Genomic DNA, 12,386 nt, shown 5'->3' on the forward strand with positions numbered 1-12,386 from the left:
AGGCACACTAACCCTGTGCTGCTCAGAAACCGCAGAGCAGAAGGGCTAAGCGTGGCGCCTGTGGAGCCAGCCTGCTCAGGTTCAAATCCCAGCTTTGCCACTTCCCAGCTCTGTAACCCTGGGCAGGAACTTAGCATCTCTGGGCCTCGGTTTCCTCCAGGAATCATCCCTACTCAAGGGCTGGTAATAGGACGAGGTGGGCTGATGTCTGAAAAACACAGGATCAGTGCCTATTCTCTGCTCACCGTTACGTGAAGCATCTGTTCGTCTTCTAAGAGCAGCGCCCTGAGGCGATGTTGAGAAGACTAGGCCTCGGCTCAAAGGTCCCCTCCTCCAGGAAGCCTTCCTTAGCTTCCACACTCACATAGGTCAAGTTCCTCATTATCAGCCACCTTGCTGGGACACTCCGCATTTCTCTTTGGTTTAATTCCTATTAAGCATTACTTCCACTCTAGACTCTAAGGCCCTAAGGCCGGGATCTTATCTGTCTTGTTCTTTACTATTTCCCTGTGCTCGGCACCTAGTAGGTGCTTGGGGAGATTGGTATTCATTAGGGAGGGAACGTGTTGGGGATGTTCCAGATTCCGGGCTGTTCCAGGAGGGTCACTGGGCAGCCACGCAGCAGATGATGGGAGCGAAATCGGAGGGGGGAGCTTGGGAGGGCCCCCTGGAACCCCTTGGTCAGTGTCACAGTGACCGGACCTTCTAACTTCTCTCTTTTCCCTCTTCCCTCAGTTCCTGGCATTTGACACCCAGTTGCTGATGGGTAACCGACGCCACTCACTGAGCCCTGAGGAGTATATTTTTGGAGCCCTCAACATTTACCTGGACATCATCTACATCTTCACCTTCTTCCTGCAGCTTTTTGGCACCAACCGGGATTGAAGAGCCTTCCTTCCTTCTTTCCTGCTTTCCAAGAATGTCCCCTTGCTGGTCCTCTGACCCTCCCTGTACTCCTGCAAGTCCAGATATAAAACTAGCTGCCAGCCTGTCCTTTGGCCTCCCCTCAGCCCCATGCTCATCCTCGCCCTCTGCAGCTTGTACCCCACCATTAGGGGCCCCGCGGACCCGAGGTGACACGCCCCCTGTGCAGCCCCTTCCCCCTACTTCCACTCCCAAAGTGGACAGTCAAGGCTGGAGGCTCCCCTGGGTTTGAGGACCCAAGGGACAAGTGGGAAGAGCCCGGCAGGATTCCAGATGTGGGAAAGAGACCCCAGAATGCCTAGCTGAGGGCCACGCCACCAAGGTTCCTCCTAAGGCTGCCATAGCTGTGTGACCTTGGGGCACACTGTCCTATGTCAAATCCACCCTTCCGTTCTTCCAGATCAGGCACTGACGCTATAGAGGAGGTGGGAGGAAGCTGGGGCGGGGAGGCGGGAGGCTGCTCTGCAGGTGGGAGAATGTGGGTGGACAGAATGGCCGTCCCAGCTGCTCGTCCTCTCAGCTTTGAGACTAGCAGCTTGTTCTAGGCGCTTGAGCCCTGGGGCCAAGGGCAATGGGAGAGGCACAGGAAGCCGGCGCCATCTGCACTTGCCTTGGTTTACCCTCCTGGGTCATGACAGAGCACTGTTAGAGCAGGAGGTTGGGGACAAGGGGTGCTGCTCCTAAGTGGGGACCCCCCCGGGCTGTAAGGAGGTGGGAGGTGGGAACAGGAGCCCCCTGGGAGGCGTGGGCTCTGTAGTAGCACCGATTCACCCAGACTTGCATCTCCCTGGGGAGTGTTTAATGTTGGCAGGACTGAGCTCTCACCCTCTTCTCTGGCCCCCCCAGGTGGTCCCCTACCGTAGGTCTGGGGCTGAGTGGAGCGCTGAGGGGAGGGTTATACCAGCTGCTGAACCAGCCCCCTGGGAGAGACTCCTGCCCTGCCCTGAGGCCTCTCTGCACTTCTTATTTCCTAATTGCCCCCCCATCTGCCGCTGCCATGTGTGGGCTTATCCCCAAGCCAGGCCTCCCGAGGCCTCAGTTGGCAGCGCCCATATCCCCCACCCACCCCCACCCGGGCTCCTCTAGCCACTCACCCCAGAGTCCTAAGCCCCCTCCATTCCTTATCTCCTTATCTCTCCAATTTGGAAGCTGTTCAGCTGATGCTAACAGCCAGAGCCGGTCCCTCCGGCTGGTCCCATGTGATGAGGTCGGGTCTCCTTATCAGCCTCCAGGCAGCCTGAGAGCTGAGATCTCGGGCAGGGTGTGCGTCAGCCACCCAGCCCCCTGCAGGCCCTGCTGGGGAGGGGACCAGGGGGCCACACCTGGGGGAAGTGTGTAGCTGGCACCTCGAGGCCAACTCTGGGCCAGTGGAAAGTTACTGGGTGGAGTCAGGGAGGTTCAGATACCTGGACCTTCCCTTGGCCTCTCCGTCGGGGCTTACCTCACTCCCTGTGCTGGGGGCTCTGTCTGCTCTTGGAGAGAGTGACTAGGTACGTCATCAAACTGTTTCGACTCTTCCTTCTCCACCCTCCCTGTTTTCAGCTTTCAAGAAATATTACAGAAGCATTTGAAATTTTGTTCCACCTTGGGTCTTTGAGGAAAGAGGGAGCCAAGAACCGATGGTGGTGCTTGTGGATGAGACAAAGGCAACCGGGAGCATGGCCGGATGCCTATTGTGTGCTGGTCTACATGAATCCATGAAAGCAGCCCTGGGGAAAGCTGAGGTGGTTGAGAGGATCGGGAACAAAACCAAGGTTATAGAGCTGACCTACTAGGTTGGGGCTAGAATGAAACTGAGTGGTCAGGCCAGACAGCTTCCGATGTCCCTGGAGATCCATTGTCCCTGGTGTCACCCCTGGCCTCCTGCCCTGCCCGCCCCACCAGCTACCACCACCAAATTTTATACTCTGTCATTTCCACCTTCTAGACCCAAGTTGGGAAGCAGGATTCTGGTGTCTGATTCCCAGCCTCACTGCGGATGGGCTCGTGGTATTAAGTTGGGGTTAGTTTCCTATCAGCAAGATGGAAGGCCACAGCCTGGGCAGTGCGGGGAGAGGCACCAGAACATTGATTTCCACTGACTTCATTACCCAGTTTGCCACCTTCCCTCCAACGTCCCTTCACTTCCTCTTCTAACCTCTGGTCCCAGTTCCAAAAGGGGTCACTCCCTTACTCCTTACCCTGCTGTTCTCAGCCTGGGCCTTGGTCATGCTTCCCAGAATCCTCTTGTCTAAGTCTTCCTCTTCCTAGGATAGTTTATGCAGAAATAGGATTGAGAAGCTTATCCAAGGTGGAGCTCCAAAAGCTTGGGGGAGGAGGTAAGCCCTCAGCAACAAACAACAGGACCAGGCAACTTGGCATTCTCAGGGCAGAGTGCGTACCCTGCTCTGGGTCCTGTGAGCCAGCAGCAGAGCCAGGGCTCAGGGCCCTCTCAGGGCCCTCTGTTCCACCCACATTGAGGCCAGAAGGAGCCCCAGGAACACCTGGCTGGGCCTTCGAAGGAGGAAGGGTGGAGGAGCAGGAATGCAGGATTAGGAGAAACCGAGAAATCGAAGCTGAGCAGGTGCCGCAATCTGCAGAGGAGGAGAGCCTGTTGGCCCCTCACATTTTTGGCAGGGGTGGGGCTGGGCCCAGGAAGGGGTAGGTTGGATTTTATAGAGCTTGAGGCAGCCGGGAATCTGACCATCTGTGATGTGAGGTCAGAGGTTTCCTGCCAAGAGGAAGACAGATCAAGAGATCCTCTCCTGGGATTGCAGCTGGGGTCCCGGGAGGCACGTGGAATTCCCCAGACTCCTGCCCCAATTCCCAGGCGCGTGACTCTGGTGTTGCCTGAGGAAGCCCCAGGAACTGTGATTCTTCCTCCCAGGGGAGTCAGGATCCAACAGATACCCTTATTTCAAAAGGTTCCGCCTCTGCCTCTCCCTCCTTGGCCCTCCCGGGGCAGGTCCAGGACCGTCAGGTGTCCCCGTGGGCTGGCTTCACACAAGCACTTTGCCTCCCCTCCGTGGCCGCCTGAGGAAAGGCAGGGCCTGGTTCTGCAGGCAGGAAGCAGAAGGGCTTATGGCCTGAAGTTTCAGGCAGGATTCCGCTTTCATTCTGGACTCTTCCCAGATCTCCCCAGACCTCCCTCCTCATCAGCCTCCGATGGTTCCCTTTAGTTCATCCATTGCCACAGCTCGGGAAAACACTGTTCACCTGTCTGCTGGAAACCACCTGCCCTGCCCAGCCCCAGAGCTTTCCCCCAAGTGACAGGGCAGAGACAGACCTACCGCCAGACACAGCCTCTGGCCTCAGCTCCTCCGAGTCGCCCAGGGTCCGTGCCTGTTCCCTTTCCTGGCCTCACCTTCCCGGCCCGTGACTGACAGGAGATAATAAAATTATGACACCTGCACCGTTTCTGCCTTTTGTGTGTTGCCTCAGATGGCCGGGGTAGTGTGTGTGTAAGGTCTAACTCTGATTCCGTGTGAAAGGTTCGCACCAGAGCTGTTTCTCCCAGCATGGCTAAGTGTGAATTAAATCTCCACACTTATCTTGATGTGGAAAAAGAAACACCGGTCCTCCTGTCGATATATGCCCTTTGCAGAGGCTCTTTGGATGCTTGCGCCTGTCACAGCCCTGCTGGAGGTGCCTCCCGATAGGGGGCCTTCCAGGGAAGCCTTTGTGTGTCATTCTGTTAGAGAGTCGACCTTAGGGGCACCTGGGTGGCTCAGTCCATCGGGCGTCTGCCTTCGGCTCAGGTCATGATCTCAGGGTCCTGGGATCCAGGCCCGCATCGGGCTCCCTGCTCAGTGGGGAGTCTGCTTCTCCCTCTGCCTCTGCTCCTCCCACCACTCATGCACTTGCTCTCTCTCTCTCTCTCTCTCTGTCTCCTCTCACTCTCAAATAAATGAAAAGAAAGAAGGAAAGAAGTTTTCCTTATTTTGACCCAAAATCTGTATCCCTAGAAGGAAAGCCTATGTTGTAGCTGGAGGGATCCCCAAGACCAGCAGCTTTGAGGGTCACCTCTCCCATGAAGCCTTTCTCAATCCTTCCCCCCATGTGCCCTGGTCACCCCCTCCTCAGAGCCCCCCACCTGGTACCACCCTCGCTGCATTTTAACCTCTCCTCCTGTCTCCTACGACACTTGAGCTCCTTGAAGGCATGGACTGTGTGTCTTGTTCACCCTTGAATTCACAGGACTTATGGCAAATAGTCTCAGCAAGTGGTTTTGGGATACATGGAGGAATGAATGCACCTGCTCTAATCTTTCTGTTTTCCTTAAGAGGAAACCCAGGGGCAGAGATGCAGTGACCTGGCCGAGTTTATATACAAGTTAGTAACGAGAGCGGGATTAGAAGACACATGGGGGTGATGATTACATGGCCAAGTTCTTCAGGGAACTTGGGGCCGAGGGTGCCGTGTGGGAGGGGGACCGCCTCCCTGATGCAGTGGGAGACATTATCCTCGCCTGTGACAAGGTTTTGATATAAATTCAGCTGCAGCAGGGGAAGGAGCAGGGTAATATTTAGGGGACTCTGGAGAGTGAATAAATAACATTTATTAAGCACCCACTGTGTACAAAGCACTGCCATAAACAACAAAGATGGGAGAGGGAGAAGACAGCAGTGTCGCAGGAGAGAAAACATACAGGACAGCTCCGGACCACTTAGCTGACAGTCCCAAGTAAATGCTCTTTAAAGCATCCCTGGCAGGGAAGCAAGAGCTGAGGAGATGCGGAGTGGTGGGGTTGGGAGGGGTGGGGGGTGGGGGGAATGGATGTGGTGCAGGGTCCTTCTGAGTCAGGGTCAAAAGTGAAAGGCTGGGGGCACCTGGGTGGCTCAGTGATTGAGCACCTGCCTTTGGCTCAGGTTGCAATCCCGGGGTCCTGGGATCGAGTCGTGCATCGGGCTCCCCATAGGGAACCTGCTTCTCCCTCTGCCTGTGTCTCTGCCTCTCTCTCCGTGTCTCTCATGAACAAATAAATAAAATCTTAAAAAAAAAAAGTGGAAAACGGCACCAGCGCTGGTGGAAGGGGAGGGAAGGCGTCTATGCAGGAGGTAGGAGTGGGGTTGGCAACACTGGGCTGCCTCACCTCCTCCCACTCCCAGCCAGCCCTTCAGCAGCACTGGATCTGCCTTCGGCCGGGTCATTCTTCGTTGGTTTCCTAGGGGTGCGGTAACGAATTACCACCAACTGGTAGCTTAAAACACCAAAAATCAGTTCTTCTCACGCAGTTGTGGAGGCTAGAAGCCTGAAATCAAGGGATCAGGAAGGTTGGCTCCTTCTGGAGGTCCTCAGGGAGAATCCATTCGATGCCTCTCTTCTAGCTTCTGGAGACTGTTGGCAATCCTCACTGTTCCTTGGCTCGTGGCTGCCCTCCAATCTCTGCCTCTGTCTTCATATGGCCTTCTCCCTCCGTGTCTCTATGTCTTGAATCTCCCTCTCCTTTCTTTCATAAGGCTACCTGTCAAGGATTTAGGGCCCTCCTAAATCCAGGATGATCTCTTCTCAAGGTCTTTTTTTTTTTTTAAGATTGTATTTATTTATTCATGAGAGACACAGAGAGAGGCAGAGACACAGGCAGAGGGAGAAGCAGGCTCCCTGTGGGGAGCTCAATGCAGGACTCTATCCCAGGACCCCGGGATTGCGGCCTGAGCCAAAAGCAGATGCTGAACCACTGAGCCACCCAGGCACCCCAAGGTCTTTAATTATACCTACAAAGACCCTATTTCTGCAAAAGATCACATTCACTGGTACTGGGGTGTTAGGACTTGTACATGTCTTTTTGGATATCACTATACAACCCACCATACCGTCCATTCCCTTCTGGTAGCTACTCTCCTAAGTGGAGGCCTCCAAAGCACATCCCCCTACCCCTACCCCTACCCCTGGATGCTCCTCACTCAAGCCTCTTCATTCACATTCCCAGGCCATGTGCTCAAGTCAGGTTGGAGGAATTACAGAGCAGAGCTGACCTAATTCAGCTCATCATATATGTCATCTGCTTTCACTCAAGTCTGGCTACTCCCAGCAGACTTGTGTTTGTCCTCTTGCTGGACACAAACACACACATACACACACATACACAGAGAGAGACCCAAGATCCTTTCTTCCCAGCCTACTATCCCTAAACCCTCTGCAAAATCTCTTTCGTTTCTGGGAAAACCTTGCCAAAAGAAATGAGCCTCATCCTGTCCCTCAATACCTCTATGCCCCCTTGTTAGCTCCTTTTTCTCCATGCTAAGGCGGCCATGTGCTCTAGCCGAGAGACCCAGCTGAGTCCAGTCTTCCAGCCATGCCCATCAAGAGGCAACCATGTTAGGGAAGAAACCATTTTGGAAGTAAATTCTCTAACGTTAGCTATTCCAGCCCCCAGCCATGTGAGCTTTCCCAGTTGAGGCCCAAGACATCATGGAACATAGACAAACCCTCTTTTTCCACATTCCTAATCCATGTAACCCATCAGTATAATAAAATAGTTGTTCTTTTATGCTTAAGTTTGAAGTAGTTTGCTTTGCAGCAGCAGACAACGGAAACAAAATTTGGTACCCAGAAGTGAGACGCTGCTATGACAAAACTTCAAACACATGGCATTACTTTGGCAAGTGATAGGAGACGCCTGACAGGCCTCAGTGAGTCTGCTAGGGAAGGCTGGAAGGGCTTTAAGGAGACTGCAAGTAAAAGTCCAAAGGAAAGTGGAGGAAACTGTACTTGGAATCTGTAGGGACAAAGACCCTAGTAGTGTCATGGTAGAAAGTTTAGCAAAACTTGTCTCTGCACTAATATAAACAATAGGAAAAGTACCCAGTGAACTGATAGATCTGGCTAAGAAGCTCTCCAGGCAGACTGTTGCACATGTCAATTGGCTTCTCTTGGCTTTGTCTCATAAGACGCAGATAGTGAGAGGAAAAGCTAAAGAAGGAATTATTCTGTTTTTAAGAAGAATTTGGAGGAGATATAAAAAGCCCATGACAGTCTTTCAAGTCAGCAAATAATTCTCAAAGCAATAAAGGGCCCCATGGTACAAATCAAATCCAGGACACTGTCAGGAAAACACGGTCTGCTGGTAAACATGAGGCCAAAAGGGTGATTATAAAGCCCTTTGTTAAGACCTCAGAAAGCTCTAAGGTGGTGCCTCATAGAATCTTTCAAACAGACAGAAGTATGCCTAAGAGTCTTAAAGGTGTTTATTGCACAGCCACTCTGCTAAACAACAGGGCTTCTCAAGATCTTAAAGATACTATCCCTCAGCAGCCTCACTGGGGCACAAGAGAGAGGAGGCCTTGTCTTAGGTTGATGAGTGCGACTTGTCTAATGAAGTGACCCCCAGTAAGATTCATAGAAAAACCAAAGAGTTTTTAAGACCCATACTGGGTGGGCATGGGGGGTGCCTGGGTGGCTCTTGGTTTTGGCTCAGGCCATGATCTCAGGGTCAGGAGATGGAACCTTGAGACTGGCTGTGTGCTCAGCACAGAGTCTGCTTAAGATTCTCTTCTCCCTCTGCTCCTCTCCCACCCTTTTTTTTTTTTCCTCTCTCTCTCAAATAAACAAATAAATCTTTAAAAAAAGAAAAAAAAGACTTGTATTCATTGAAGCACCACTAGCTCAATGTGAAAGGGAAATATATAATATAAAATGAAAAGAGGCCTTTAGACTCTCGAACCTCTTTTTTTTTTTTTAAGATTTATTTACTTATTTGAGAGAGAGAGAGCACATGCACAAGTGGAGGAAGGGCCAGAGGGAGAGAGGGAGAGAGACAATCCCAAGCAGACTCTGTGCTGAGCACAGAGACCAACAAGGGGCTCCATCTTATGACCATAAGATCATGACCTGAGCCAAAACAAGCGTCAGACGCTTAACTGATGGGGCCACCCAGGCACCTCTGGACTCCTGAACTTCTAAAGAAGGGCAGGAAGCAGGCTGAGAAAATCACTCAGCTTCAATATAGGCTATTTCCTATGGAAAAGGTGACTCCAAAGGCAAAACCAGGAGGCCAGAGGATAGAGTTAAGAGCCACAGCCAATCATTGCCAGGGTTCAATACTGGGCCTTAGTCAAAGAACTGGGGACATACACCCAGCTAGAGTTCAGAATTGCCATAATCAGTGTTTGGTGTGGACCTCTGGCTTCCTCCTGTTTGAACCAGAGGATCTATTGTAGTTGTCCTATGCCTGTCCTGCTATTGTATGTCGTGTGTGTGTGTGTGTGTGTGTGTGTGTGTGTGTACGTGCATGTAGGTGGGTGCGTGTAAACAGCTTGTCTTTAGTTCAGATTGAGAACAGCCCTACCTAAGGAACCAATCCTGAGGAGCCTCACATGTATATAGTCTTGATTTAGACGTGATTCTGGACCCCAAGCCTAAGCCCAATGTTGTAGTGGGATAAAATTTGGGGGGATCTTGGGAGGGGCACGAGGCCAGAGGGTAGAATGGAGCTGTTTAAACAATGACCACAGTTCTTTGACTAATGGAATGTGACGGAAGTGCTATTGTGTGAGTTCCAGGAGAGCTCTGGCCCAGAATTCTGGCAGAAGTCCTGGTTGACCCTGATGGGACCTCCTTGATTCAGAAGCTAGCTCTTCACTGGATCGATCCCCATGGCACTGGGGTGGAATGCACTGAGTGACTGGATCCAGGTCATGTTTTCACCCCTGAGCTGCACTCAATGATGCGGATGGGGAAAATGAAGGATATTTCCCCAAAGGAAAATCAGAGTACGGCTCCCAGGAGGATGTTAGATGCCAAGCAGGCAAAACCAGCACATATCTGCCATCTCAAGACAGAGGGCCTAAAAAAAAAAAAAAAAAAAAAAAAAAAAGAGGGCCTATCCTCAGGGAACTCAACATAGTGGTATGGAGATGACAGGGAAGTGACTGTAATGTGGTTAAGTGCCACGCGAGGATAGTTAGATGAAGAGTTAGAAAAGTCCCTGAGAACTTTGAGCTGGATCTTAAAGGTTGAGCAAATTTTAGTCAAGCAGGCAAGAGAGAAGAGGGAAGACAAAGGGAACAGCTTGAACAAAGGCCTGATGTATGTGTGCTGGTGGAGGGGTTCAGAGGAGCCCAACAATTGACATTATATGCCTCTTCTAATGTGATGTACTAACAAGGACACATTCTACTCATGTAATTTCTACCAAAAACCCCAAAGCCTGAGTCTTATAATGAGAAAATGCTAGACAAAGCCAAACTGAGGGATATTCCACAAGGTAACTGGCTTATATTTCTTAAAAAATGTTCTGAAATGAATAGGTGATGGGGATTAAAGAGTACACTTATCCTGATGAGCCCAGAGTAACATATAGAGTTGTTGAATCACTATATTGTACACCTGAAACTAATATAACACCCTATGTTAACTATATTAGAATTAAAATTAAAAACTTAATACAAAAAAGACCTAAAAAAATTTTTTTTTAGATTTTATTTATTTATTCATGAGAGATAGAGAGAGAGGCAGAGACACAGGCAGAAGGAGAAGCAGGCCCCATGCAGGGAGCCTGATGTGGTACTCGATCCCAGGACTCCAGGATCACACCCTGGGCCGAAGGCAGGTGGTCAACCGCTGAGCCACCCAGGGATCCCCTAAAAATTTTTTTAATGTTCTGAAATGTAGGCTTTTGGTGTTATCTCCAAAGGAGGCTATACCCACAGTTGCATATTGCAGTGAGTAATATTTTAAAAGTTAATTTGTTTAATGTTGATTAAATATATAGATACATACGTGCATTTTATGTGTACTTATGAATAAGAAAAAAAATCTGGATGGATATACATTAAAATGTTACTTGTGGGGCGCCTAGGTGGCTCAGTGGGTTAAGTGTCTGCCCTTGGCTCAGGTCATGATCCCAGGGTCTTGGGATTGAGCCCTGAGTTGGGCTCCCTGCTCAGTGGGGAGCCTACTTCTCCCTCTCCCTCTGCCCCTCCCCACTGGCTCATTCTCTCTCTCTCTCTCTCTCTCTCTCTCAAATAAATAAATAAATAAATAAATAAATAAATAAATAAATAAAATCTTTAAAAAATATTAATTGTGGAGCACCTGGGTGGCTCAGTGGGTTAAGTGTTTGACTGCCTTCAGCTCAGGTCATGATCTTGGAGTCCTGGGATGGAGCCCCGCATGAGGCTCTCTGCTTGGCAGTGAGTCTGCTTCTCCCTCTCCCTCTGTGATCTCTCTCTCACATTACAAAAAAAAAAAAAAAAAAAAGTTAATTGTGATTATCTCCAGGTGGTGAATAAGACATCAAGTCTTTTCTTCTGGCTTATCTAGATTTGCTAATTTTTCTATGCTGAAAAAGTATATAATTTGTATAATGAAATATACTAAAATGAAAAATTCAAAGAATAGGGGTGCCTGGGTGGCTCAGTGGGTTAGGCAGCTGACTCTTGATTTTGGTTCAGGTCGTGATCTCAGGGTCGTGGGATCAAGCCCTTCGGTGGGCTCTGCCCCCAACAGGGAGTCTGATTGAGGTTCTTCTCTCTTTCTCTGCCTCTGCCCCTCACCCCCATACATAAATAAATCTTTAAAAATATTCAAATAATAAACAAATAGAGAAAAAAGAGGGAAGGATGATTGGAAAGAAGGAGAGGAAAAAGAAAAGGCAGATGCAAAAGGAAACTGGTAATACACCTACTTGGTGCATTGAGTATCCTTTCCTAGCCTTATTTTCTTTGTCCTCTTTGTAAAACTGTACATTGCCTTTATAAAACAAGCATTATTTGGTTAGGTGGCATTTATTTAGTGCCAGCACTGTGGGGATACAAAAGACAGGACACGGTCACTTTCTTCAGTAAGTTCAGAGTAAATCAAAACTTGCAATCTTGTATGCTAACGGCAGTAATAGGCACATATCTAGGTCGAGGGAGGGAAATACTCTTTCTGAAGAAGAGTAGGTGGTGATGTCTCACAAAAGAGGACACACATAAGCTGCGTCTCAGGAAAGTAGGAATTGTGGGGGGAGCGGGGTTGGGGGGAGGGTAGATTCCAGGCACAGGGAACAGCCTGTGCAAGGACATGGAGCTCCCACCCAGCACATTAGGTACCGTGAGTAGTTCAGCATGACTGCAATAGAGACCTTAGCATGGGGTAGGGAGTGGGTACTGGAGATGAAGCTGAAGAAACAGGCAGTAGGTCAGTTTTTAGAGGACCTTGTGGATCATTAGGCACTAGGAACAGTCCATGGGTAACTGCCTTGGCATCATCTGGGAGCTGGTCAGAAAAGCAGACCCTAGGGACGCTTGGGTAGCTTAGTGGGTTAAGCATCTGACTCTTGATTTCAGCTCAGGTCATGATCTCGGGATAGAGAGATGGAGGCCCAGGTCAGCTCCGTGCTGACCATGGAGCCTGCTTGAGATTCTCTTTCCTTCTGCCCCTCACCCCCTCATTCTCAAGCACACACACTCTCCTTCTCTCTTAAAGAAATGCAGACCCCAGACCTCCTGAATCAGAATCTGCATTTTAACCAGAGGTTCAAGTGACTCATTTGCATA

General features: G+C 50.2%; 1 protein-coding gene across 1 annotated transcript in view; it reads left to right on the plus strand.

Moving 5' to 3' along the window:
* The window catches only part of FAIM2 (Fas apoptotic inhibitory molecule 2), a 33,213-nt gene extending 28,898 nt beyond the window's left edge, over window positions 1-4,315 (plus strand). Inside the window, exon 12 of the mRNA XM_026000285.2 lies at window positions 736-4,315. Coding sequence (XP_025856070.1) covers window positions 736-885 — 150 coding nt within the window. The 3' untranslated portion in view covers window positions 886-4,315. The remainder of the gene's footprint in view (window positions 1-735) is intronic.
* Window positions 4,316-12,386: the final 8,071 nt, after the last annotated feature.

Source organism: Vulpes vulpes, chromosome 8 (genome assembly GCF_048418805.1).
Source record: "Vulpes vulpes isolate BD-2025 chromosome 8, VulVul3, whole genome shotgun sequence".
NCBI lineage: Eukaryota > Metazoa > Chordata > Mammalia > Carnivora > Canidae > Vulpes > Vulpes vulpes.